The following is a 26,353-nucleotide window of genomic DNA, read 5'->3' on the forward strand; positions in this document are numbered from 1 at the left end:
TCAGCTAAGAGTCTGTTCTGGGTCTAGCACGACAGCCACAGGTCGCAAGTTAATTGAAACGGACAGGGCCTACTCGTATTACTGCTTTTGCCACGTTATAACAAACTAAAAAAAAAAAAAAAAAAAAAAAAAAAAGAAAAAAAAAAAAAAAAAAAAGGAATACATGATTCATACAAGTGGAGCAACCCGAGTACCTAAGACGACCCCATGAGCATGTTCGGGGGAGGAATCGTCCACCATCACAAGGATCGTCCACGAGCAGCACTGATTGAAGGAGGATACGGTGGATTGACTGTGTCGTTCCGCGTTTCTGGAAAGCGTCTAACCGACTACCAGTCACATATGATAGCCCACAGGGATTGCAACATACCTACGAATTGGTCAAGGTATCTGATAGACTAATTGCCTGATTAGTTAGGAATGAGAAACACTTGTGCGACTTGGCTGGGCTGTGTTCTGACTGCAGGGGATGAGTAGGAGTTTGTTCATCCGGTCGACCGAGGATGATGTTGGTAGTTGGTACTGTACCTGCAGGATAGTATGTACAGAAATTCTGAAGCCGGGCGGAGCAAAACGGTTGGGCAGAAGGTTCACAGCAGTCATTACGTCTTCACTTTTTGCTGTTCATCCCCTTTTTTAAATTTGATTTTATTTAATATTTGGTTTGCGTGGTACTCTCTTTAATTAACTTTTGTTGGTGGGTGGAGGAAGAAGAGACCTGAGCTCCCGAGGTGTGAAGATCCACTAAATTGCTCTTCTCGATTTTCTACGCACTATGGTTGCTGACTTGGGCTACACAGCATCAGAAAAAACGGAATCAAAGATAATAAGCAATATTGTAAGGCGGTGATTGTCTCCGGCAGTCGAGACAGTGGAAATTAAGGCGCGATCTGATCTCAACCGAACCAATCCCGGAGATGTGAGTCGAAGCTCAGGGTTGGCAAAGATGTCATTCGAATTATGGTTCAGGGAAAGTCTGGTTGACGGGTTGGAACATTCTATCCAACCATAGGCCGGCCGTGTCATGGAACTTTCGCCCCGCCTTTTAAAGTGGAGCCTCGACCGGACACCTCAATAATGTTTCGAAGGATGTTAGCTTCTTATTGCGCCTTGAGATTTAGGTTGGGGGACGATCGGAAAAGGTCGATGAAGATAAATGAAACCACTTTACCGGAGTACCTTGAGAATGGAAAGGGGGGATCATAAATAAAATCAAATAAAATCAAGATGGAGCCACACTGATCTGAAGGATATCTTCTCCGACTAACAGACCATGTGGACTCGGATTGTAATTTCCCAAAAGTGAGGGTGGGTGTACGGGAGTAGTTCGGGTCCAACAAGTTGACGACCCCATTAGAATGGAGTCTAAAAGGTGTCTAGAATTTTTCTTTTTGCTTAGAGGATGGATTATCTGAGACAGATGATGTATACCCTGGTACAGAGTGACGGGCTTTCCAAGTCTATACTAGTAAGTAGTTATCAGGAGTTTGTAACCTGTGTAGTTCTCGTATGTATCATACCAAAAAGTACTACTAGTAATAATCATGGGGTTCGTTATGCAACGATCTTATAGACGGATCGAAAGAAAAGATAATAAAAAAAATTTCAATAAATAACTACAAAAAGTTTAATAGCATTGATATCCATTGACCGCCCTTATTTTTATTATCTATTTATCATTATTTATCATTATTAATTCTCTTCTTTTACTCCGTATTTTAATTTAATTTTTTTTTTCAACGGTGACAATCAGATCAAGCCAAGTCAACAACCCCAGTGGCTGGCCCGTGAAAGAAATTATCCTTCCCCATAAGTGCTGCATGTACCGTTGTTAATAATATTATTATTGCAACTAATGACGCTGGACGGGCCGTTTGGCACTCGCTTGTCCCCCCGTAGCTGGTCCAGCCTCCAATCTAACTAAATCACTGGTACCCCAACTGAGGTTGATTAATTATTCTCCGTACTCTTCTCGAGTTGTCACCGTCATAGCATTGGTATTGCTTTTTCTTTTTCTTTTTCTTTTTTTTCTCTGCTTTGCTTTTCCCACCCCATGGGTTGCAGATCTGTGTGTTGAGCTGTCGGTTAATCACATCTCTTCTTCAAGTTTCTTTTTCCTTACTTTTGTCCTGTTGTTCTCCATTCATAAAATTTGCTCGATTTATTATATATATATTTTTTTTATTTTATTTATTTATTTTTTTTTTTTGGGTTCCCCTTTCATGCTCCCCCCTCTCGGAGTCGAAAGCCCGTCACCGCCTTTAAAGTCTACTTTATCGAATTAATCGTTTGGACACTTTTGTTTCTGATCCATCCAGCGAGCGGCTCTCCACGTGCTAACCACTGGTTGACGGTAGCCCGCGGCAGCTTCTTTTCGTGCCCTCCCTTGCATTATTATCTGGATCTTCTTGCATCCCCGATCCCCTCATTGCTCCAACGACAACCTTCCTCTCAGTGGACACATCCTACCATACAGCATCACGCACCCCCCCCCCCCCCCCCGGAAGTACTACCTAGTTCCACAATCGATATTGACGGACTGGGCTGCCCAGCCAGAAAGCACCGCCTCACCACAGGTGGCTTTCCCCCCTCCAGTCCCTCCAATCAAGCCCATCACTGAGCCTAGCGGCACTTACCCTGCGACCACCAAACCGCCCGACCTGCTGGAACACCCCCCCTAAAATACGCACGTCATGAATCACGATAGTTTTTCCTCCCTCAAATTTCGACGACCGTCAAGCAAGCTCCACAAGGACGCTCCGAGTATCAGTTCTCGCATGCTTAAGAGTCAGCAGAGCAACACGTCACTTAAACGACACCCCTCAGCACCTGTGTATCCGCGTTCTTCTGCCAGCAGAAGCCGAGAACATTCGCGCACGAGATCCAACGCATACGGATCTTCTACATCCTCTCTGGATCAGAACAGTGGCGGGCCATCCCCAGTTCTTGCAAACAACGAATCTGGCTATTTCTCTGGTAACCACAACACAACCAAATCCCGTCCACCCCACTCGGGACGATTCTCACTCAACGATCAAAGCTCAGATGAATTGATCGGTACACCGTTTGATTCACGGGGTATGCTAAGTGCTTTGCAAGAAAATACTGCCGAGTCCGACAAACAACCAATCCAGAAGCCTCCGACGTTGCGGTCTCAGACAGCCCCCGACACTCGAGGACTTAGACAATCTGCTAGCTTCACCGCCCTACACAACCGTATGGATGCCCTAGTAAACAGAACGGATAGCGACCGCTCGACGAATACTAAGCGATATTCCGATGAGGGAAATGGCACTAAACCGGTGGGGCGAAGTAAGAAAGCCAGTTTCTCCAGCTTCGTCAACAGCATGCTAGGTTCGCCTCGTGGTATCAAGATCTCTGCACCGGAAAATCCCGTCCATGTCACACATGTTGGCTATGATAATCAGACAGGCCAGTTCACTGGCCTGCCTAAAGAATGGCAACGGCTGTTACAGGAAAGCGGTATCTCAAAGAAGGAGCAGGAAGAACACCCGCAAACTATGGTTGATATCATGAGATTCTACGAGAAGAATGCGCAAGGAGATGATGAGGTGTGGCACAAGTTTGACCACGCATATGCCCATCATCAACCAGTTACCACTTCCTCGTCGCAGCCCAGTTCTGGTGGTTCGACTCCCCATGGCACTGTGGGCCAGCGAGCCTCATCTCCCACGAGTCCTCGTTTCCCACAAAACCATGAGGGGAGTTTTGAGAATCCAAGAGCTCCACCTCCGATCCCCCGTGGTACTCCAGCGGTAGCCCAGCCTATGTCACCCCCTGTCGGTGGCCTTGTACCCAATCGGGCTCCTCCAAGGCCCCCAGCTGCCGCTAATATGACGCCCGCCCGCCCTGCTCCTCAGCCCCCAACTACTGCTTCATACGCTACCACAAGACCAGTACAGGATCCCTGGCCTCAGTTCGGAACGATTCCGGAGAATGCTCAGCCGTTCGGCACACCACCCATCCCGGAATTTGAGCCCTTGCAGTCTGGGCCGCAGCTGAGCAGATCAAACTCCACGGCCAACGGCGCAGCGGCTCCATGGGTATCACCCGCTGTTGCTTCTACGCCAACACAGTACCAACAACAACAGGAGCAAGCGATGGCTACAGCTCAACAGGCAATTGCAAGCAAGCAGCTTGACCGCAGCCAAAGCCTACGCCAACAGCAGACACAGCATCCAAAACAAAAACAAGCGACGCAACCAACTCCACAACAGGTGTCGCCTGTGGAGGATCCATCTGCTACGCTTCAACAAGGCGCTCGTGCCGTTCCCGCTGCTCGCCCACGGCAACGAGCTCGCCAGAGCAATGCCATGGATATACGGTCTCGATTGGTCGCCATTTGCACCCCTGGCGATCCAACTAAGATGTACTACAACTTGAACAAGATTGGCCAGGGTGCTTCCGGTGGCGTATTCACCGCGTATCACAATGCAACAGGCAGCTGTGTTGCCATCAAGCAAATGAATCTTGATCTGCAGCCAAAGAAGGATCTTATTATAAATGAGATTCTCGTCATGAAAGACAGTAAGCACAAGAACATAGTTAATTTCTTGGACAGTTATCTTCATGGCCTGGACCTCTGGGTGGTGATGGAATATATGGAGGGTGGCAGTCTTACCGATGTGGTCACTTTCAACATCATGAGTGAAGGGCAGATTGCTGCCGTCTGCAGAGAGGTGAGTTTCCCAAAATACCCTTATTCACATGAGGGCCGGATCCTAACCATTTCCCCTGAAGACTCTGAATGGCCTACAACACCTTCACTCCAAAGGTGTAATCCATCGTGATATCAAGTCAGACAACATTCTCCTCTCATTGGATGGCAATATAAAATTGAGTAAGGCTCCTTTGGTTCATATTTCACCTTATATCTATTAACCCAGTATAGCTGATTTTGGCTTCTGCGCCCAAATCAACGACTCGCACAATAAGCGAAACACTATGGTCGGCACCCCATACTGGATGGCCCCGGAAGTCGTTACGAGAAAAGAGTATGGTCGCAAAGTTGACATTTGGAGCTTGGGAATTATGGCTATCGAGATGATTGAGGGCGAGCCTCCGTATCTCACCGAGTCACCTTTGCGGGCACTATACTTGATCGCAACGAATGGGACTCCCACGATCAAGGATGAGCAGAGCTTGACGCCGGTTTTCCGAGACTTCTTGCATCTTGCACTAAAGGTCGATCCCGAAAAGAGAGCCTCCGCCCATGACTTGCTGAAGGTATGTTCCCGACTCCAATCAACAGAAGCTGTGCTAACGCATTGTAAACAGCACCCTTTTATGTCTTTTTGTGCCCCTCTATCCCATCTAGCACCTCTTGTAAAAGCCGCACGGCTCAGCAGGGCCCAGGAGAAAGCTCAAAAAGGGGGTCATTGAGCCTCTTCACACTTAATTGTCTCTATATATGTCGATGTCTTCTGTCTTCTCCTCCAGATACCCATTGCTCCTGATGTTTTCTTATATCTTGATGGGCCATGATATGCTGCTGCTGCATAATGGCACAATCTCTCATGACGACCTCCCATGCCCGTGTTTCTCTTCTTCTGGATCTAAATCTCATAGATGGCGATGATTGATGGCTTTGCACTTCTTGCTTTCCTGCTGTGACAGGGCTTACGAAAAAAATTCCCCACCTTACCTCACGTTCGAATATATCCTCTTACTGTGATGATGTTACCTCATACTTCACTATTTTTATTTGTATCATCACCGATATTTGGGATGATGAAGAATACTGTAAATCCTATATGCGGCTTCCTTCGTTTATCGTTATTGGCCGGTAATTCTGCTTTCTAGGCCGGCTGGATTGAAAGCTAGAGCTAGCGGGATATGACCCTTCATAATGAATGAGCATCCATGTGGGCAGAGTGACCTGGGCTTCAGCAGCACATAACAAGGCACGGCTAGGCCTCTTCCCGGTTTAATATATGACTTCTTGTTCACTATCCTCATGATGTCCTCTACTTTCCTAGCAGTTTAAATATTAGTTCAATTAAAAAGAGCGCAATCTTTTCCGATGTCTTCCCCGTTAACATACTTCTCATATTGAGCTGAACCGAACTGCGACTGAAAAGCTACTGATGTTGTACGTATATCCCGTCTGGGTGATCTTTTGGTATTTGTACTACAGACACGCTAAGTATTCTGCATAGCGGTCTGGTCTCTGTAGCTCAGCGAAAGGCAGTTGAGTTTCAAAACGTTCAGGAATGTAATGCCTGCTCTTGCTCTGTCTACGGGACACGTAAAATCATGGTAATGTGTATTTTCGTCCACTTCAAATTCTGGGTATTGGTTAGGCAGTTGTATCTATCTCGCGGACGTACTCATCCCAATCCAAGTGAAAGGAATATTCATAGTATTTTGTATTTGCTTTTTACAATTATTCAGTACGTTATCTACCTAGGCACCAGGAGTACTGGTGACCATCGTGGAGGTGGGCTGGTACATATGTACTGTACCTGCCTGATAAGTTTCCGTCATAGTCGGTAATATCGTCATAGGGCCCGAACTCGCTTATTCGGGCGTAGCGCGCGGCCAGTCAGCGTCAGAGGCGCAGCTCTCCGCCTGCGCGATCACCTGTTTAGGAGGATACTAGTACTAGTACTAGGACCGTAAGGCAGTATCAGTTGCAGCCTGCCACTGAATGCCCGAGAACTTCACGTTCCCTCGTTATTCTTGAGATCCCTTCCAGTTCTTAGCGGGAGTTTGTTGCCCCTTATCATCTCCACGAAGCCAATAGCCACTGCTCAACAGCGAGCCGACTTCAGTCTTTCGTCTCGATACCGTCGACCGGTTCCCCGCACCGGGTGTTGATCAGGGACCTGGAGGCCATCAGCATTTAGTGGCTAACATCTAGCCGAGTCAATATCTGTAGGCGATCAACTCCCCTAGGCTGACTACAAGCCTCGTATCCTCTTGAGCGAAATACGATCCTACCTGTCACCGTCAATTCAGACATTACGCCGTCTGCTAGGTTAACTGGAGGAAGAACAACCACGATGTTCCGCGCACAGCAGAACGCTTTTGATGACGCAGTCGGTACGGAAACCTAGTCACACATTCTTCATACTGCCATGCTATGCGTGGACGAGATACCAGGCCAGTTGCTTCGTAGAGCTTACTGACGTGACTCTTTTTGCGCAATTAGCCAAGGCGACTGACGAAAATCTGACATCGGAGAACTGGGAATATATTCTTGTATGGGAGCTTTTTCAACACTTCAATCTACTGCAATCCGATTTGAGTGTACTTATCTGATATCTTGATCTAATAGGATGTGTGCGATAAAGTTGCGGCGGAGGAATCCGGGTAAGTCTGGTCCTTTGGTCTATCTTGGCTTCGGTCCGGGCCTGTACGAATCTGTGCTAATATGGGTTCCTGGATATAGTGCGAAAGATGCCGTTGCGGCCCTGATCAAGAGGCTTGCGCATAGAAATGCCAATGTACAACTGTATACTTTGGAGGTTCGCACCCCCGTTCAAAACACCTAGAATATGTTCGGAACAAACTCTCACATTTCTCATAGTTGGGCAATGCTTTGGCACAGAATTGCGGTCCGAAGATACACCGTGAACTAGCATCGCGAAGCTTCACGGATGCCCTGCTCCGTCTTGCTAGTGATAGAGTACGTATCGTTGCCGTACTGCATCTGACGTAGGCTCTGACAACGTTCCCGGCAGAACACCCACCAGCAGGTCAAGGCAAAGATTCTAGAGCGTATGCAAGAGTGGACAGACATGTTTTCAAGTAACCCAGACTTCGGTATTATGGAGCAAGCATATATGAAGTTGAAGACACAGAGTAAGTCACCGACGGAATGTTACATTGGTGGGACTCGTTACTTACATCCTAATCGCGCAGACCCGAACCTGCAGCCCCCTTCAAAGCCCGTGAAGACAGAGATAACGGATGCGGATCGTCAGAAAGAAGAGGAGGAATTGCAAATGGCGCTAGCGCTCTCAATTAGAGAAAAGAACCCTGTGGCCCCTGAGCCAAAGCCGGAGTCAAGTACTTCTAGTGCTGCCCCTGCCAGCCAGGCACAAGCCCCAACACATCAGGCGGTTCCTTCTGGTACTTCTGCTGCCACTGTCTCGCGAGTTAGGGCGCTCTATGACTTCCAGCCTTCAGAGCCTGGCGAACTACAATTCCGCAGAGGCGATGTCATTGCAGTGCTCGAATCCGTGTATAAGGATTGGTGGAAAGGCTCTCTAAGAGGGCAAACAGGCATTTTCCCCCTCAACTATGTTGAAAAGCTTCCTGATCCTACAGTTGAAGAGTTACAGCGGGAAGCTCAGATGGAAGGCGAGGTGTTCGGCCAGATAAAGAACGTTGAGAAGCTATTGACACTCCTCAGCACGCGTAGCACCGAACCAAACGTTCAGGATAATGAGGAAATCACGGCCCTGTACCACTCAACTTTGGCAATTCGACCTAAGCTGATTGAGCTCATCGGCAAATATTCTCAGAAAAAAGGTATAGTGGCTTGAAAGTCCGTTTCAGTTCGTTTGCTGATGCGTACAAAGATGAGTTTACCCAACTTAATGAGAAGTTCATTAAAGCGAGACGGGACTATGAATCTCTTCTGGAGGCATCCATGTCGCACCCCGTCCAGCCTCCGTATGGCAGGCCTGGTCCATCCCAGTATGGGTATCCCGGGCCTACGGCATCCATGGGCTATCCTCAGGGCCCTCCGCAATCTGATCCTCAAAGATATTTCAGCCCTCGGCCTCAAGGTTTGTGATCGCCAGTGGATATTATCAGCAAACATAGCTCTAATGTCACGAGAAGAAACCCAATCACACCAGCCCAATACATCCCCTTACTACGGTGCAGACCAAGCGCCTATGTACCCTCCGCCGTCTCAATCCCCCGATCAACGCAACCGTACACCCCCAGCTGGAGCATCCTATCAGCCTGTGCATCATCGACCAGAATCAACATATGAACACCCGCAAGAACTAGGAACATCTGTTTATGACTCCCCTGTGGAGCATCCGTCCGCAAGCCAACGACTTCCATATCCTGCTAGTGGACAAGCCCCGCCGGCTGCCCAGCCACCCTTCCAGCAACATCAGCAACAACAACAACAACAACAACAACAACAAGAATACCCCCCTTATGCCCCTGAGGATGCAGCTAAGCCACAGGCCCCGTACCCTACAGGCTCAGCTTCCAATCAACAACCACCAATGCATCAGCCACCCCCTGTCCCAGGCACATCGTCAACACCGACACCTTACCCTTTAACCCCCGGAGCAGGAGGCTATCAAGCATACAACCCATCGCAAGGAACGGCGCCTAACTCCAACCCAGCTTCATTTTATCGCTAATAGCTAGCGGTGAGGCTTACAAGATCTGAATATCATGATTTCACCTAATGAAATGGCGTATTGGCACTATTTTCCCAATGAGGTTTGTGTAACGCGATGAGGGTTTGATGCTTGGTCTCGGGTCTAGGCGAGCGCCGGGGGATTACTTTTTCTTGTTCTGTTACATTAGCCTGCTTTGTCGATCTTGGTAGCCGTGTGTTCAATCATTTACTTGCGCTCTGTTATGGTGCCTAGCCAAATGACGAATATGGACATTTGCCATGTGTTCGATGCACTTCGTTTAAATATGCAGATGGAATCCGCATAGTCGCAACAGTTCAGAGTCAGAAATAATCACAATGTAGCTACACTGAACTTCATCCCAGTAGTATGTCCATGTACTTACAGGCACTGGTTGTGAACGCCTCTAGACTAGTCGCAGCCGATAGAAACGGCAGCGTGTGGACGTCTCCCTTAGCATTGATTAGAAGCTCTGCCAAACGTACGCTCAGCGAAGATTATTACATCTTGTAGAATAAATCCATCGCCGTTATGCAATAGAGGTTGGTACATAGGTATGTAAGCGCACTATTCTATAATGGGGTGAACAAAGGGCTAAACCCTGATTTTATAGAGTCCCTCAGAGGGGGAATGGGATCCTGTATCTTCTTGAAGGCTTCAAGACCTCAAGCTGCGAAGGCCTTTTCCACGATCGGAATTTTTCACCTGAGCTAGGTATTGTCATCTGGCTGTCCTATGATATGGCACAACGTGCGATTGAACGCCTTTTAAGTAGTACTATATATGAACTGGATTATTATTCTATATGAGTACTTACAATATAGTTCAAGTTTCGTTAAGCTCTACGTGCAATGAGTATGCATTATTTCCGTGCTGAATTGGCATTGGATATTAGTGCTATATCTTCCATGTATGTACATACTCTGGGTTGTTTTGCCTAGTGTGTGTTCTAAACTTTTGATGCGAGTCTATGCTCAAGAAGCTATAACAATGAGACTTGATAGATGGGATCAATATCAGATACATATGACCTAATTACCCTGAGTTATGGTATAAATACGGCATTAGGGCAAGCGATACTCCCTATCCATACAGGTGTATACTCTAACTCGAGGACGTACGTTTTTGTGTTTTCCCTTTTTGGCTACCTGATCGCTGCCTAAGGCGATAAAGCATGCCCCCCGCTCTAGCTTTCACGTGATGACGTGTCGGTACCTCATCAGTATTACCGCCTCACCTTTGCAGATAGCATGCTCGGGGGGCTTTCCGAGTTATATTTCGAACAGAGACAAGTAATATTACTGGTGAATGGGATAGTTTGGGTCGGCTCCTACCCCTTCAAGACCGTGTGCTGCGACCCTGGAAAACGACCTTTGTTAGCTCCCCCCGCAATCGCGTCTACGCCGAACAATGCCCGATTTCGCTCTCTTTCCGAATGGACAGGACCGTTTCAGCCTTTAGGAATCACACACGCCGTCTGCACCTGATTTAAAGGCAACAGAGGCTCGGGCGAAAACCCGGGGTGCAATGTTAGCACCATGGAAGCCGATTGGGATGAACTGTCACGCATTCCGGTGCCACCTCCAAGCCCACATGGCATGCCAACGATTGCGACAGCAATAGCTTTTGATGATGTGATGGAACTGTTGTGGGCAGGGAACGAATATGTAAGACCATTCATTTCGAAAGTTGACCATGTGCTAATCTGCGTCTGCTTCGTCGGTAGGGCCGAATCACTTCCTTTTGCGGTCCAGAATTACAGAGGTATACCTCCGTTCGGGCACACCCAGTCTCCGAAGGCCCCGTGCGGCAGATACTGTTTCATGATAGAGGCGTGATCTCGTTGTCTTCGAAGAGTGTTCATATGATAACCCGGCGTGGTCTGACGCAATGGCACATTACGCATGAGGACATGACGGATCTACGTTGCATGAGTTTCACAGCACAACTGAACAAAGTTATAGTGGCCGGGTGTCAGAAGGCAATGTTTACAATTGATATCGATAAGGGACACATAGTCGACAAGCTACCGACGGAATATAATTACACGATGATGAAAAAGAGTCGATATCTTTGTGCTGCGACAGACACCGGATCAGTGAACGCCTTGAGCCTCACCGATTTTCGTGTCGTCAAGTCTTGGAAGGCTCATGGAACAGCTGTCAATGATATGGATGCTAGGAATGACCTTCTGGTCACCTGTGGATTTTCGGTTAGACATCTGGGATCACCCATCGTCGATCCCTTGGCCAACGTTTATGATCTCAAAACACTCTCGCCATTACCTCCTATACCTTTCCATGCTGGGGCTGCGTATGTGCGCATGCATCCTAAACTGCATACCACTAGTTTTGTTGCGTCTCAGACCGGTCAGCTGCAGGTGGTTGACCTCATGAACCCTAACGCAATCAACCTCCGCCAGGCCAATGTTTCGTTCATGCTTGGTATCGATTTGTCGCCTTCTGGGGAGGCGTTAGCCATAAATGATGCAGAGTGCGCGATCCACTTGTGGGGTTCTCCATCGAAGGTACACTTCAACGAGATGAGCAAGGAAGTTGAATTTGCAGATGTACCTGCCCGACCTCCACCCCTTGACTGGTCACCCGATACGCCCTTGAATATGATTGGCATGCCATATTACCACGAGCGCTTATTTTCCGCATGGCCGAGCCACCTTGTTTTTGAGATCGGCAGCCCGCCGGCCTCTATTGACCAAGCACTAATTCCCTACCTCCGTCCCGCGGAGATTGGGCACTATGCACCAAACCCGAAGAAAACTCGACGAAATCAAGTAGAAAATACTCGCGCACTGGCAAATTCTGAACCTGCTCTTATTGCGCCGAAGTTCTTGAGCGAAAAGGCAAGAGAACAAAGTAAGGCGAAGTCGGATGGCCTCGTTACTGATGCGGCAGAGACACTTGCGGGCACGAAGCTTAACGGTGAAACAGAGGACGACCCTCTTCTCAAATACAGTAATGTCGAGATCAAATACAGCCGATTTGGTGTGGATGATTTCGACTTTAGGTAAGACATGCACTGAGCTCTTCGAACCAAAACAGATCAGTTGACATTCGATATAGATTCTATAACCAGACCAAATTCTCTGGTCTGGAGACACACATTGCAAACTCCTTCACGAATGCTCTCCTCCAGCTATTCAAATTCATTCCGTTGATACGAAATGTAGCTCTCTATCACGCCGCAAGCACATGCATATTTGAAAACTGCCTTCTATGTGAGATGGGCTATCTCTTCGATATGCTTGAGAAAGCAGACGGTCAGAACTGTCAAGCGACGAATCTTCTAAAGACTTTCGGCAGTTTTCGGGAAGCCTCCAGTTTGGGACTGCTTGAAGAGAACTTGACGAATAAGTCGTTGTCTACTTCAATTCAGGCTGTCAACAGATTCTTCCTTGGCCAAATTTCTCATGATTTCCGCATGATTCTCCCGAGCTCAGATGATCTCGACCACAAGTTAGCAACCATTGCTTCCGAGTCTATTCGCTGCATGTTTTGCCAGAAGGAAATCGTCCGACCAGGGAATTCGCTGGTCAATGAGTTAATTTATCCAGCAATTGATATAAAGCAGATTCGTAGGAACCCTGCGTACCGTTTCGCAAACATTTTACGAGCAAGCATTGAGCGTGAGACTCAGAACAGAGGATGGTGCAATTACTGCCGACGTTACCAGCAAGTGGCTATTAGGAAGACCGTACATCGCATGCCGCTCGTTATGATGCTCAACACCGCACTAAATAATCCTATCTGCAGACGGCTTTGGGCAATTCCCGGATGGCTACCAGAGGCGGTTGGCCTTGTAGTTGATGCTGGCCAGATTTTGTGCTTTGAAGGGGAAGACCTTCGAATGCGGATGCAGAACAACATGCCGGGCCTTGTGGTGTATGAATTGGTGGGCGTGGTTTCAGAAATTGATATTCCTGAGCATCAGAAAGCTCATCTAGTCTCCTTTATCAATGTGTCCATTTCCTCGCGCGAACCGGAAACTGCGAATAAATGGCATCTGTTCAATGACTTCCTGGTCACGGAAGTAGATAAGGATGAAGCCCTCCGGTTCACTCAACCGTGGAAAGTGCCGTGTGTGCTGGCATATCAGGTAAAGGATGCTCGTCATGCCAGGGATGATAACTGGAAGAACGCCCTTGACACGACTCTTCTTTATCGTGATTGGTCACTTAAGTATGTTGAATCTATGCTCCAAATCCTAGATAATCCCATGTTGACAATTCCTTTCAGTGGCGGTCGCTCCGTGGAATCACTTGCTACTCTTTCAGAGGAAGAGAAACCGACTCCTGGTACTCCTGTTGCCCTCGATACCGAATTTGTTGATCTCGAAAAAGCAGAGATCGACGTGAAAGCCGATGGTTCACAAGAAATTGTACGACCCAGCAAGAGTGGCCTTGCTCGAGTTTCCGTTCTTAGAGGCTCAGGGACTCGAGAAGGAGTACCTTTTATCGACGATTATATCACCATCAAAGAGACGATTGTTGACTATGTCACTCAATACTCCGGCATTAAACCCGGTGACTTGGACCCTAGGACTAGTCAACATAATCTTGTCCCACTTAAAGTCGCATATAAGAAGTTGTGGCTACTCCTCAATTTGGGATGTGTTTTTGTCGGGCACGGGTTAGCCTCTGATTTCCGCAAAATCAATATTCAAGTCCCCAAAAGTCAGACAGTCGACACTCAATATTTGTTCTTCCACCCCGGTAAGAATCGGCGTCTCAGTCTCCGATACTTAGCGTGGGCTGTGTTCAAGGAATACATCCAAGAGGAACCCACCGACAATAACCAAGGGCACGACTCTATTGAAGATGCACGTATGGCCCTCCGTCTTTGGAAAAAGTTCCAGGAATATGAAGACGCAGGGGTTGTTTCACAAATACTCGAGGAGCTATTCCGCGAGGGATCCAAACTAGGATTCCGACCACCAGCTCGAAACGGTGCTACAGCCGTGTTATCACGGCCTGGAACTGCAGTGACGATGCAGAATAATAGCGGCAGAAACACCCCCAGCACTCCTGAGGTGACCGCCCCTGCTGCCAGTACGCCCACCACGCCTAGACAGGGATTCCGACGCTCGGTTGCCCTGACCCCGAGCAATGGCAGCTTTGCTGGTCCAGGAACAGGTGACTTCTTTGGTGGAAGTCCACTGAAATAACCCCCTCACTTAGAAAGAATCTCGCACTGACGATCATTCATGATGGTATGACTTGTCGTAGGACTGGATAGAAATACGTTAGTGTTGCTGTAAGTAGTAGTTGTTCTGCAGACAGACACGACACTTGTTTTGAGTCACTAGTTGCTTAGAGCCATTTTTAGAAAACAATACAACTTAACTTCAATATTCACATCTGCTATACGGTTTGTTTACAATTTATAGTCTTCGGGGATCTATGCTCTACGCAGGGCCAATAATAAGAGTCCTTTTTTATGTATTAGGGTGGAAAGCGGTCTGCGGAGCGGGGACAATAAAAGAGGGAATGACGTGTGGAAGTTCGTCTCTTTCTTCCCTAACAATCTTCCGCATTATTTACCTGGTCCGCTGCGACAGGTAACTGGCATCTGGTTAATTATAAGACACCACTGAGAGACGTAACGTGCTGGAGTACTTGCCCTCATACCATCTTATCTCCCTTCCACACACACCAGCCTTGCGCGGCTGAACCCCTCCGAGTCCATCTGCCCCTCCCCTCAACAATCACAACAACCACCATGTCGCGCCATCGCGTAAAGGCCGTGGCTTACGATGAGGATGAGTTCGATGATGATGGATATGACTCTCCAGATCCCGAAGAACAGGAATTCCTCGAACAGTGTACTGCAGAGGTGTTGAGCCAGCTCCTCGCGGGGTCGCCTTCTATGACGGCCACGCGAGACGAAGTTCAGGAAGCACTATGGCATTACTATAACGACGTGGAAAAGTCCGTGAACTACTTAAGAAGTGAGTTCACGAAAACTGCGCAGATGGACGAACGGGTGTTCCTGTTCAACGGGATAAATCGCTTTGGTGGCATGGACGCTAATTGCGGTGGCATGGTTAGATAAGAAAGCTAAGGAAATGAAGAAGAAGGAGAGCGCGTCCGCTCCGGCGGCGAAGGCGAAAGGTAAGCATTGTCACATTTGGTTCTACAACTTTCCCCAGTTCCCCATGGGTGGGCTCGAGTCTCCAGCGGAATCCCCTTTGTCGCACCTTTGCGATAGTGGTGAGTGTAACCTGTCCCTCGTTTTTGACTGGTAAACTGACTCCAAATGGAAGCCCGAGAATGTTCTAACAGGTTTTCAGTGCCTGCATACCCTTTACCCCCCAATCTGGCTACGCAAGAAACCCCACATTTCTCCGCCGCAGACTTCTTCCGCGACTCTCCATGGCTCAATGTCCCGGCGCATCGTAAGGCCGATATTCTCATAGAGCCTCTTTACCCTCGGCTTGGACTGCTTGGTGGTGCTCCTGGATCTGGAGGAAAAGTTTCGAAACTGGCCGCTTTGGCTGCTGCCCGCAAGAAAAAGGAGGGCGACAAGGCTTCAACTGCGGCCCTTGCGCAGAATGCTGAGGCGGATAAGACGCCAGCACCTTCAGCGGAGCAGAAAGGCGCTTCTTTATCTCTCCGTGAAAGGCTCGCTGGCAATGGAAAAGCACAAAAGCCTGAAGGTGCCCAGTCGCCGCGTCCTTTGGGAAAGTTGTCCCGTCTTGGAAGCCATTCACCCCAAAAGACGCCATCGCCTGAACTAATCAAGCAGAATGGGACGTCGCAGGTTAACTCAGAAAATGTGCAAGAAGAGATTACTGCAGAGCCTTTGGTCAAAGAGGAAGAAAAAGCGCAGCCTACGGTCAATATTCGCGCCTCGCCTTCTACTTTCGCTAGCACTATCGTTGGGGATGTTACGCGGCCAAAGATGACCGAGCCCAGTCCCTTGTTCTCAGCTTCTTTGGATCTGATGGAGATTTACGGACAAGATCTTACTGAACCCTTTGATTTTACAGGCCCAAGCCCAGATGATGTCGTCTTGAACGCACAGAGCTCTGCAAAAGGTTTGGCTATTCGGCGAAAGATCTAGGACCTCTCACCCTAATAGACATGCAGGCTTCAAGTCGAAACAGCCTGCTTCTAAGCTGGCTGGCGATAAGAAAAACCAAACCGACTTAGCGGGTGGCATGAACAATCTAAGCGTCGCAGAGAAGGTGACCGTTAAGAGCAAGAACCTGGACGTTGTATCTGAATACCAAAAGTCGAAGCGGAAAAATGCTATGAATTTCGCAGTCATCGGTTTGTATTCACATACAATTATCATCGCCGGATTGTGTTGTTGATTGTGGCTTAGGTCATGTCGATGCCGGAAAAAGTACGCTCATGGGCCGCTTACTTGCTGATCTGAAGGCAATAGACCAACGTACCCTTGACAAGTATCGGCGAGAGGCTGAGAAGATAGGCAAAGGCTCTTTTGCTCTTGCCTGGGTGTTGGATCAAGGTTCCGAGGAGAGAGCACGCGGTGTCACTATTGATATCGCGACTAACAAGTTTGAGACAGAGAAGACCGTCTTCACAATTGTAGATGCTCCCGGTCACAGAGATTTTGTGCCAAATATGATAGCTGGTGCTAGCCAGGCCGATTTTGCTGTTCTTGTTATTGATTCAGGCACGGGGAACTTTGAGTCTGGCTTAAAGGGCCAGACTAAGGAACACGCTCTTCTAGTGCGGAGTATGGGTGTTCAAAGGATTATTGTTGCTGTGAATAAGATGGACTCAGTGCAGTGGAACAAGGATCGCTATGACGAGATCGAGCAGCAGGTTTCAGCTTTCTTGACCACTGCGGGATTCCAAGCCAAAAACATCGCATTTGTGCCATGCTCAGGCATCAGTGGTGACAATGTCACAAAGCGAAGCGAGGATCCAAACGTATCATGGTATACAGGTCGCACCCTAATTGAGGAGCTTGAAGCTACCGAGCCTTACTCTCATGCCCTCGACAAGCCATTGCGAATGACCATTGGTGATGTCTTCCGTGGAAGTGTGCAAAACCCCCTTTCGATCTCTGGTCGAATCGACGCTGGCAGCTTGCAAGTGGGCGACCAAATTCTCACTATGCCTAGCGGCGAAACGGCATTGGTTCGAAGCTTGGAAGTGGACAGTGAACCGAGCGACTGGGCTGTAGCGGGCCAAAACGTGGTCCTCAACCTTGCAAACATTGACCCCATTCACCTGCGTTCTGGCGACGTGATCTGTCGTGCCTCTGCGCCTATTGCCAATATCACATCATTCACAGCTAAGGTGCTGGCATTTGAGCATCTGATGCCCAGCATGGTTGATGTTCATCGGGGACGCCTTCACATGCCTGGACGGATTAGTCGACTCGTCGCAACATTGGATAAAGGCTCTGGCGCTGCCATCAAGAAGAAGCCAAAGATCGTTGGACCTGGCTCAGTGGCACGAATCGTTGTGGAAATGGATCATGCAGTGCCTTTAGAGGCGCCGACGAGGATTGTTCTTCGGGCTGGAGGTGATACCATTGCAGCTGGGTTGTTAGAATGAGTAATTCTTGAGCAGCTTTTGTTCCGCCTTCAAGGAGGAATGTATTTACTTGGTCAAAGGTCTATATAGATATACATACTTAAGAAAAATGAAGACTGCAAGGGTTTTGTATCTTTATCACATGCTTCAGAGACTTAGAAAGCATTCAAACATCAAGATAGACCAGACAATGAGAAAGGAAGTACAAAAGTAAGAGCTCCAATTGGAAAACAAAATCTCAAAATACCGAGCCCCGCGGGACCGACCCTAGGGCTACAATGACAACATGGCTTCTGAGATAACCTCTTGATATATGTACCTTTGCACCCCTAAATGGCCCCAAACAAATCACCCATCACATAAGAACCAGTACCTTTCCCGGGGCCAGTTTTCTGCCCATATCTGTCCCACAATCCAAAGACCCTCCCCGGAGAAATACCTCGGAGAAATAGCATACTACGAACCCCGGACAAAAGGTGGAGTAGACGAGTTAAAAATGAGGGGGAAGACAAGAAGATACAGTGTTAGAAGTTACTTTCCCACCCAGTTCTATTACTCATGTTTCTATTTCGCCTGGGACTTTCTACAATTTGCCTGGCTGGGGTTGCATTCGGAGAAATATGCGGATGTAAATATAATTCTATTCGTTTCTAGGATAGTGTCGGCCGTGTATGAATTACATGGGATTTTGAAATTGGCTTTTTGGGAAATGGAGGTGGAAGTTTTGTAGGCTTGTATTGGGAGTAATTTTCATTTTGTGGTTTTCTTCGGTTGGGTTTTGTAGCCCTAAGGATTGAGATAGAGTGTCTCTTGGAAGGCTTGGATATACCTCGTTAAGCAGTGGACTTCTTCCAAGTTCACATAGGGTATATAACATAGTAGTTAGTAGTGTACAGTATTCTGACTCATGACTAAGTTATATAACAATCTTATTAAATGAAGTGCATGCCCGCCGCAGGTTTATGGATGGAAGATATCCACTTGGGCGTTCCCTGGAATACCCTCCAGCCAGCAACTTGTCCGAAAATACAGGGCATTCCCACATGGTCCTGGGCTTCGCTCGAAACCCCCGTGGAAGTGGGATCATTGTTAAATGGCTAAGATATATTTACGGCGATGAGGCTCAGTTTGAGCCAAAAGCAGATATGAAGGCCATGCCCGAAATCATCTGGAGCGGTGAGGAACTAGTATCGGACATCCTTAAAGGAACTCTTAAGTCTTCAGGCCCGGATATTTAAGGAGTCACCTTCCACCCTTCAGAATCATACTTTTAGTGGTGAAATGCTGCGCCATCATCATCACTCTCATTAAAACCGTCTCTATGGCGAATTTGACTTTGATATCGATCTACCCGGCCATATTCCCTTGTAGTACTTAGAGGTTTCTGTCATGCAATTTCGAATAGGTCATAATTCCAAGCTTTGGTACCACCTTGTTTTGGTTATCGAGCCAGTAGAGGCCGCCCAAGTTCTTGGGCATCTCCAAGAAAAGGTACCTCATCGAAATGGACTTTCCCGGGCTTGCCTTGACCCTTCTCGAGGCCCATATGGATTTTGGAGACTTGGGTGTCAGTGAACTGAGTGGCAAAGATGGAATGGAAGATCCATTCTACGAAGTTGACATGGTGAATATCCTGTTGGTTTGAATAGGTGGAAAAGATAGAACTCCTATCCATACTTCTGTTCTCCAGAGTCCATGTAACTTGTACGAATAACATTTGGGTTGCTAGTCTTCGGGACGGCTGATCTGTGTACCTGGGAAACCAAGGGGATGTAGCAGTAGGCAAAGGGTTGATGCCTTGTACAAGCTTTGAGCTTCGTTTCTTCGTGCTGAAAGTCGTCACTCGTTCCAATAAAGTCCATATGCTTTCAGATATACCTAGCCTTCGACTTCATCCGTCTAACTTTTGCTTCTCTTGTTATTTCCATTGCGTCGTAGATTGGATGGAAACCCCCCATCCTCTATGCCTTGGGAGGGTTGAAGATCTTTTAGCTCGATTAATATAGCCCTCTGCTTCGTCCTTCCTTATCTTAAGCTCATCAGCATCATTAGTTCAACATTAAACTACGTTATAATAAAAACTAAAATTTTGAATAGTAGAAAAAGGAGACTATTCTTTTAATTATACTACGATTAATTAGGAAATAATGAAAATAGAACAAGGAATATTTTCAATTCTGCCACGTTGTCTAGAACAGAGAACTTTCCAGTCAGCGTCCTACGAGTAATTTTCAAAACTATAGTATTGGCCATTACAGGGAATTTGACCTTCCTGAGTTGAAGCTTTGCCACGTCCCATAGCAAAAGCAACAACCAATTGGAGAATTACCAACCATCCCGCAAGCTCCATCCTATAGCAGGACGGAGTGAGACGTATGATCATCCATCCAGTATTCGCGTACGAAAACAAACATGGTTCAACATTGGGAACCCAGAGAACTTATTTATTACCGTGGCTTTCCACTCTCGTCCTCCATTGAGTGGTTGAAGAAACAATTTAGAGAACAATATCTATATCCATCATGGGTGCGCTTCAACCAACTTCTGATCCTATCCCCTCCACTCAGACTGTAGCTCTGGTTTCGGAGCTGGGTGGAAGCGTTGAGTTTCGTGAGGGATATCCAGTTCCTACACCTGGAGAGAATGAAGTCCTGGCGAAGGTGTTGTATACTGGTGTTTGTCAAAGTGGTGAGTTCATATATATATTCCATTGCTATTATGGAATACGCGACACACATGACGTGAAACTGATGCACATATGCTAATCTGCTGATATTAGACCTCCATACAAAGAACGGCACTGCAGCTGGTCCATCTGGTGACCCCATAACCAAGATAAAACTACCCCATGTCGGTGGCCATGAAGGAGTGGGCCGGATTGTGGCCCTCGGGCCCAGGTGTGGTTCTGATTTGAAGGTCGGAGGCCTTGTGGGAATCCGATTCTCGAGTCGGATCTGTCGGCGCTGCGAGTTCTGTCTCGCCGGGACGGAGCAGTATTGTGTGAAGAGCACAAATCATTTGCACCATGAGGATGGTAGCTTCCAGGAGTTTATTGCACTTGATGCGGATTACTTGACGATCTTGCCGGACGATATTGACCCAGTGGTCATTGGGCCGGTTTTGTGTGCCGGTGTTACAGCTTATAAAGTCAGTCGTTCTGCTATGTCCTTGTCACTACCGCTATAAATACTGATACCCTACGTAGGCGGTGCTAAATGCTAACATTAGGGCGGGGCACTGGCTGGTCGTTGTTGGGGCTGGAGGCGGCCTTGGACATTTGGCTGGTGAGTCGTCGCAATTGGAGCTATATCCACTTATATGATGCTGACTTGAACAGTTCAATATGCAAAAGCCCAAGGAGCATTGGTCATTGGTGTTGATGCCACGGACAAACGTGACTTTGTCCTTCGCCTTGGAGCCACTGAATTTATTGACTTTACCTCGACTGACCCTGTTCAGCGCGTCCATGAAATCACTGGGCTTGGGGCGCACGCAGTCGTAGTTACAGCCGGAAGCGCGAAGGCCTTTGCTCACGCCTGCGAAATGCTACGTGTCGGCGGAACGCTGAGCTGTGTTGGCATTCCTCCAGGCCGACCGGTGTTGGAGACGCCGATCTGCACCATCGTGATCAAGGGGCTTAGGATTACCGGAAATCTTGTAGGCTCATTGAAGGAATGTATGGAGGCTGTCGATTTGGTTCGCCGTGGCGTGGTAAAACCAGAGATTAAAGTCCGAAATTTTAGAGAGCTGCCTCAGGTATATGAAGATATGGAGAAGGGTGATATTGCAGGAAGGATCGTGCTACAGGTATCGGAGTAATAGCCATCATCATTCACACCGAGAGCATTCTTTGTGTATGACTAGTCATGAACTCTCGTTGAGGTCCTGTGAATTGAACTCATACGCATCATATACGGAGAGGTCCATATAATCATTCATAGTGCTCTCGTCATCCGCTGTTTGTCCATCATAGAATCTTAACAACCGAGCAGGTGCGGTCACCAAAGCTTCGGCCGTCTTCGCATGCAAGATAGACTTAAGCATAGCATCTTGCTCTAAAAATGGGAGAAGCTTTTGGTACAAAGCATGCAGAAAGTCCTGAGGCCCTAATCGAAGATCATATGATGAAACTGAGGGCGTATACAAAACAACATCGGCAAGTGAGTTTGTGACTTCAAAACACTTCAATAACTGCAGCCGTGTTAACACCACCGTCGGAAGAGAAAGAGGCTAACATACCTGATCACGACCCAGAGGCAACAAATCAGACTCGGAGAAGCCCTGTAATGAATGCAAGAGGTCCCGACTCACACAGGCTGGGAACTTGAATGTAAGAAGCTTAGCGTACGCTTTGGAGGATAACATCTGTCGAGACAATGCTTCCTGCCATATGATCGTCCTCATCCATTCCTTGGTAATGCAATAGTCCGCCATTCGGACAGTTGCCCTGCCATCCTCTCCTAGCGAAAGCATGGACAACGCCGCTTCCGTCTCTGTAAGGCAATCGGCCGAGATGGCATCAGGGTTCGAAGCGCTGGTACTCCGCTTGAGAGAGATGCTATCAAAAGCCGCGAAGAGCTTAGCTAGCTCCAGCAAGCCTTGAGCATACTCATTGCCTGCTAAATATATTCTTTCTGGTAAGCGAATCGGACTCGTATACGATGGTAAGAGCCCAAGATGCATTGCATAGCCCCTAAGAAGATCAACATCCACTTTACCCGCGTACCTAAACACAAAGGTGACGTTACCTCTCGGAAACCCAAAGAAGAGTAAACAAAATCTCCTCATTCGCAATGACCTTATCATCATTGGCCCTCGTGTCACAATCCCACTCATCTAACTTCAAAAGTCTCGCTCCAGAGATAGCCTCCTGTATGAACATCATTGCTGAATTCCGCTTATTGATCTTCGCATGATACACATGCAGGAAAAACGAAACAAGGATACTCTTCATATCCAAACTTTCTCTATAATTGCTCTTCTCACGCAACCTTATGCACTCACTCGCCATTACCGCACAGTCGACAACCTGTCCTTCATCTATCAACGGCGGAAGCTGCAATTGCGCCATCGTCGCCGCGCAAAGCGCCGTAACAAGGCAATAAATATTAGTGTCATGGTCCCCATCGCCTGCGAGTCGCCACACAAGAACCTCTGCATCAATCACCGGCCAAACACTGTACGATGAATGCTGGTACCAACGCACCACCCTTTCGAGAACTGACCGAGAAATCGTCTTATGACCATCGTGACTATCGTTCGAAGCACCCCCATTCAACGAAGCGGAAGCATCCGTCTCCGAAACAGAGCTCACAGAATCGATTTTGCCCGTGTGACGTCTAACTTTGGGGCCTCTTCTACGCGCCGGTTTGAGGTATGTACATTTCACCTGTTTTGGGGCGCTGCGGCATGTGTCGCAGGGCCAGGCGCCGCTGCATTTAACTTTGCGGGTAATGCATTCGTCGCAAGCTCGCTTGGTGAGTTTCGGGCGCATGGATTGCGGAGTATGTAGTCGTAAGTCGGTATGGTTGTAGTGGAGAACTAGATGGGGGACGATGTAGGGCAAGTGTATGCGGAGAGTGTTTGGAGTGAGGGGAAATTTTAATCGATTGCCGGTCACTGGACTTGTGCATGCATCTAGACCGTCGACTATGGGATTTAGGGCTTATGTAGAATGTTCTGCGTGCGACCTATATTGAATGCCGACCGCTGTGGGTGTGGATTATTAATGCTATTGCAGAAATAGCCAAGTAGGTATACTGTGAAATTGATCATCTGATCCAGTGACCAAATAAGTTCAAGTTGTGCATTTATAGCCGCTATTCCTAATATCCGGACAGTCTGTAAGGACACACGAGGCGCGCGCACACAATGCAATGGTATCTTTGTTCAGTCGTAGCCACACCATGCCTACTTATTGGCCACGATGGGTATAAATTGAAAGCTGCAATTTCTCCGTCTATATACATCCCTAACTGAGTTATGGAGAAATATACCGCTGAGTCAAGATATCTTGTCTGTCGAGAGTCAGGGCGATATAGCAACTAGATCTACTATGTAAACAAAAACCACCATTTCGCAGGTTCAAATCCAAACCCGAAGGTATATATATCCCTAGGTACAAGATCACAGAGATATTACAGGGAAAACAATATCGTCCTATGTACTATTTCGAACACTGCTTCCCTCCACCAACGCACTAAGCTCCGAACTAAGAAGGATCATAAGATCCAAGTGCTGTCTTTCGGTGGAAGTCAATTGAACAATACCCATTTCACGGAGGATCATGGGGGTATCTTTGAGGATCCTCATACATTCCGGATTATCGAAATCAAAAGGTTCGGTTATGATCTTGCATAATAGATTCAAGATTGCCGAAAGGAGATAGAAACAGATGAACCTGATGGGATGTTAGATTTTGCATTCTAGAACGGATTAAGGTTTCGCGGCTACGTACCAGAAAAGTTCTCTATTTAGGGTGAAGCGTGTGGCACGCAGGATTTCCAGTGACGAGACACTCGCTCGAACTGATAGATTAAGGCTTGATCGAAGAGCCTCCGTCATAGAACCGCATGGTCGGCATCGACTTACAGCTTGGTGTATGCACCCTAGGCTGTGGTGATATCTAAGGTTGATCAAAAGAAGTTCGACATCTGTAGTTGATTGTGTGGGGAGATCGGAAATGTGAAGGGTAGGTCGGCAGGCTTTAGGTATTGACAGTCGCCATTCTTCCAGCTCATCGTCGAGAGTGCGGATAGTTCTCAGTATTTCGGTGTCAGGTTTCTTGAGAGAATGTGGCCCATAGAGCTCCGAGTATACCCTTGACATGACCAAGCTGAGCTTTAAATGGGATAGGGAAGACTCCGTACGGTGATTCTGAGGATCGCGTGTAGGTAACAGCCTCGAAAGATAGTCAATCGGAGATTCCGTTGCGTCTAGTGAAGCGGGTATTAGAGACTCGGCAAGCATAAGAACCGGTGTACCTGTTCGAAAGGCCAATTCCTTATCGAGCATGAAGCTGTTCCAATAGAGTGTTCGAAAGGTAAATTCTTTGTCACCAGTACAATATGGTGCCACCGTTCCTTCTGGACTCGAAGGAGGTTCAGAGAGCCTCGTGATTGAAGATAAATCGTTCGCTAAGCGAGCGACAGAGCTCATTAGCTCCCTTGCAAGCTCTAATCTTCCCTGCGAGAAGTGAAATAGAAGCTTCTCGATGATTAGCTCATGTATCGAGAATATTGTAGGTTGATAATGATGTTCCAGGCAGATGCTTAAGGAGGGCACATTGGCCGGGCACACTTACAAGTAGCAAAAGGATTTGTAGCTTACCCATACTATGGGCCGGATCATGAACAGTTGAGAGCAGGCTTTCAGCCTCGAAGGCACATTGTTTGCCATCAACTGGATATAACATATGTTCCCTGCGATCTGCAGCGGTGCAAAAGGCAACGAAGGAAAGCACAAGAGCCTTAGCAATGGAAAGAGCCTGGGGATTTTCTTCACTTGAGGGAGAGTAGGCGGCCTTCACTGAGTCCTCCAAGAGGGACATATCGACTATAGGGTAGATTAGGCCAACTTTACCACACTTGCAGAAGGCTATGCATGCTTCAGTGACAAACCTGTCGGGTAACTCGACAAGAGTTCCACCTGATTCGAGGCCTGCTCCCTGCTCTGAGATTAAGTGACTGTGAGAACTTGCCCATGGGAGGCCATATGACAGAAGTGTCTTAAGAATATTAGAAGTCCCATGAGACTGAATCCACTTCTGCCCCATTGGGGAGAAAACGGGGATCCCATAATATCGGAAGAATGCGCTATTATTGTCTTGAGTGTTCAAACTCCCGTTATATTGACCGACCTCATTACCTTCAACAAATTGATCCTGAGGAAGGTGGTGGCTCGCATAACCGCCAACAGAGGTGCTCTTATCTGTTCATAGCATTAGCCGCTGCTATAAACGACATCTAGGAGCTTAATTACTACTCACTCATCTCTGGTCGACGGCCACTATTGAATACTGAAACGTATTCGTCGGGGATCTTAGCATGCGCGTGTTTATGCGCATATTTATGCGCGTATTCAGAACTACCAACATGATATTAGACGCGTTGGAGGCATCAATATTGTAGGGTAGTATGAGGGGTTGTTCTACTCAGATGAATCGTCTGCCCTTCGCTTTCGTCGACCATCTTTACCTGTATACGTGCATTCTAACTCTTGATGTAGACACCAATCGCATTTGGCGGCGTTGCTCTTCTCAACGCATTTAATCTACGGTCAAATCAGCACCTCCATGCTCCCTTTGAGTGAACTGTTACTGGCACCGATAGCGCTTGCTCACCTTACGCGAATAACATGAATCGCAAGCCTTCCGCGGCCGCCCTATTCGGGCGTTGTGGGACTGCGGACTCATATGCCGGACGAGGAAGCAGTCGAATTATAGTGCCGGCGGAGTGGAGGGCTACAG

General features: G+C 47.7%; 7 protein-coding genes across 7 annotated transcripts; 5 read left to right on the forward strand and 2 right to left on the reverse strand.

Moving 5' to 3' along the window:
- The first annotated feature begins 2,497 nt into the window (after positions 1-2,497).
- pakA (mitogen-activated protein kinase kinase kinase kinase STE20) lies at positions 2,498-5,414 on the forward strand. Its single transcript, XM_032064051.1, has 4 exons — positions 2,498-4,700; positions 4,762-4,861; positions 4,913-5,247; positions 5,299-5,414. The coding sequence occupies exons 1-4, from the start codon at positions 2,694-2,696 to the stop codon at positions 5,401-5,403; spliced, it is 2,547 nt and encodes an 848-aa protein (XP_031913686.1). The 5' UTR covers positions 2,498-2,693; the 3' UTR covers positions 5,404-5,414.
- Positions 5,415-6,676: 1,262 nt separating this feature from the next.
- Positions 6,677-9,125, forward strand: BDV38DRAFT_246528 (ESCRT-0 subunit protein HSE1). Its single transcript, XM_032054559.1, has 8 exons — positions 6,677-7,065; positions 7,175-7,224; positions 7,301-7,335; positions 7,415-7,490; positions 7,553-7,651; positions 7,707-7,827; positions 7,888-8,499; positions 8,550-9,125. The coding sequence occupies exons 1-8, from the start codon at positions 7,026-7,028 to the stop codon at positions 8,765-8,767; spliced, it is 1,251 nt and encodes a 416-aa protein (XP_031913687.1). The 5' UTR covers positions 6,677-7,025; the 3' UTR covers positions 8,768-9,125.
- Positions 9,126-10,707: 1,582 nt separating this feature from the next.
- pan2n2 (poly(A)-specific ribonuclease) lies at positions 10,708-14,689 on the forward strand. Its single transcript, XM_032064052.1, has 3 exons — positions 10,708-11,023; positions 11,083-12,380; positions 12,437-14,689. The coding sequence occupies exons 1-3, from the start codon at positions 10,895-10,897 to the stop codon at positions 14,535-14,537; spliced, it is 3,528 nt and encodes a 1,175-aa protein (XP_031913688.1). The 5' UTR covers positions 10,708-10,894; the 3' UTR covers positions 14,538-14,689.
- Positions 14,690-15,091: 402 nt separating this feature from the next.
- On the forward strand, positions 15,092-17,907 carry BDV38DRAFT_271207 (putative translation elongation factor EF-1 subunit; the record flags this gene model as incomplete). The annotated part of the gene is made up of 5 exons (XM_032057273.1): positions 15,092-15,320; positions 15,421-15,483; positions 15,663-16,409; positions 16,462-16,644; positions 16,700-17,907. The coding sequence occupies 5 exons, from the start codon at positions 15,092-15,094 to the stop codon at positions 17,905-17,907; spliced, it is 2,430 nt and encodes an 809-aa protein (XP_031913689.1).
- Positions 17,908-20,408: 2,501 nt separating this feature from the next.
- BDV38DRAFT_282874 (zinc-dependent alcohol dehydrogenase) lies at positions 20,409-21,705 on the forward strand (the record flags this gene model as incomplete). Its single annotated transcript, XM_032059900.1, has 4 exons — positions 20,409-20,574; positions 20,666-21,033; positions 21,092-21,170; positions 21,224-21,705. The coding sequence occupies 4 exons, from the start codon at positions 20,409-20,411 to the stop codon at positions 21,703-21,705; spliced, it is 1,095 nt and encodes a 364-aa protein (XP_031913690.1).
- Positions 21,706-22,116: 411 nt separating this feature from the next.
- BDV38DRAFT_271209 (putative C6 transcription factor) lies at positions 22,117-23,380 on the reverse strand (the record flags this gene model as incomplete). Its single annotated transcript, XM_032057274.1, has 2 exons — positions 22,117-22,636; positions 22,719-23,380. The coding sequence occupies 2 exons, from the start codon at positions 23,378-23,380 to the stop codon at positions 22,117-22,119; spliced, it is 1,182 nt and encodes a 393-aa protein (XP_031913691.1).
- A 665-nt stretch (positions 23,381-24,045) lies between these two features.
- BDV38DRAFT_282876 (Zn(II)2Cys6 transcription factor) lies at positions 24,046-26,299 on the reverse strand (the record flags this gene model as incomplete). The annotated part of the gene is made up of 6 exons (XM_032059901.1): positions 24,046-24,286; positions 24,344-25,092; positions 25,190-25,815; positions 25,874-25,971; positions 26,039-26,157; positions 26,228-26,299. The coding sequence occupies 6 exons, from the start codon at positions 26,297-26,299 to the stop codon at positions 24,046-24,048; spliced, it is 1,905 nt and encodes a 634-aa protein (XP_031913692.1).
- Positions 26,300-26,353: the final 54 nt, after the last annotated feature.

The sequence above is a fragment of the Aspergillus pseudotamarii genome, assembly GCF_009193445.1.
Source record: "Aspergillus pseudotamarii strain CBS 117625 unplaced genomic scaffold BDV38scaffold_26, whole genome shotgun sequence".
Lineage (NCBI taxonomy): Eukaryota > Fungi > Ascomycota > Eurotiomycetes > Eurotiales > Aspergillaceae > Aspergillus > Aspergillus pseudotamarii.